The sequence below is a fragment of the Microcaecilia unicolor genome, chromosome 1 (genome assembly GCF_901765095.1).
Source record: "Microcaecilia unicolor chromosome 1, aMicUni1.1, whole genome shotgun sequence".
NCBI classification, from domain to species: domain Eukaryota; kingdom Metazoa; phylum Chordata; class Amphibia; order Gymnophiona; family Siphonopidae; genus Microcaecilia; species Microcaecilia unicolor.
Genome location: NC_044031.1, coordinates 729,090,251 through 729,090,613, shown reverse-complemented (window position 1 = coordinate 729,090,613; position 363 = coordinate 729,090,251). Strand labels below are relative to the sequence as shown.

The window sequence follows — 363 nt, the reverse complement described above, 5'->3', positions numbered from 1 at the left end:
TTCTCGCAGGCACTTCATATATTTGGAATGAGGATATCCAGTAATGAATTGGAGCACATCAACTGGAGGAAAGAAACTGATGGAGAAGTCTAAGACTACTTTCTGGAAGTCTGCGAGGGCTGCATTAGTAGTAATGATTGAACTTTGTTTCAAAATAGGGACACCTAAACAGAAAATTTAAAAAAGCTGACAGGTGCCCTCAATTCTTTGTCTAGATTTCAGCCTATTTTCCTCGTTTCATATGAGGCCTTCCAAAATTAGGGTTCTATATGGCTGCAGGGGTTGGCACTATAATTATATCTCGGAGCAATCCTCTTTGCGCTTAATTTCATTGCTGCTGTATCATACATTGTTCTTGTATAA

At 38.8% G+C, this 363-nt stretch overlaps 1 protein-coding gene across 1 annotated transcript in view; it reads left to right on the top strand.

Moving 5' to 3' along the window:
* The window catches only part of LOC115461991 (pro-interleukin-16-like), a 121,274-nt gene extending 121,181 nt beyond the window's left edge, over nt 1-93 (top strand). Inside the window, exon 16 of the mRNA XM_030192043.1 lies at nt 10-93. Within this exon, the coding sequence (XP_030047903.1) occupies nt 10-93 (84 nt within the window). The remainder of the gene's footprint in view (nt 1-9) is intronic.
* The last annotated feature ends 270 nt before the right edge of the window (nt 94-363 follow it).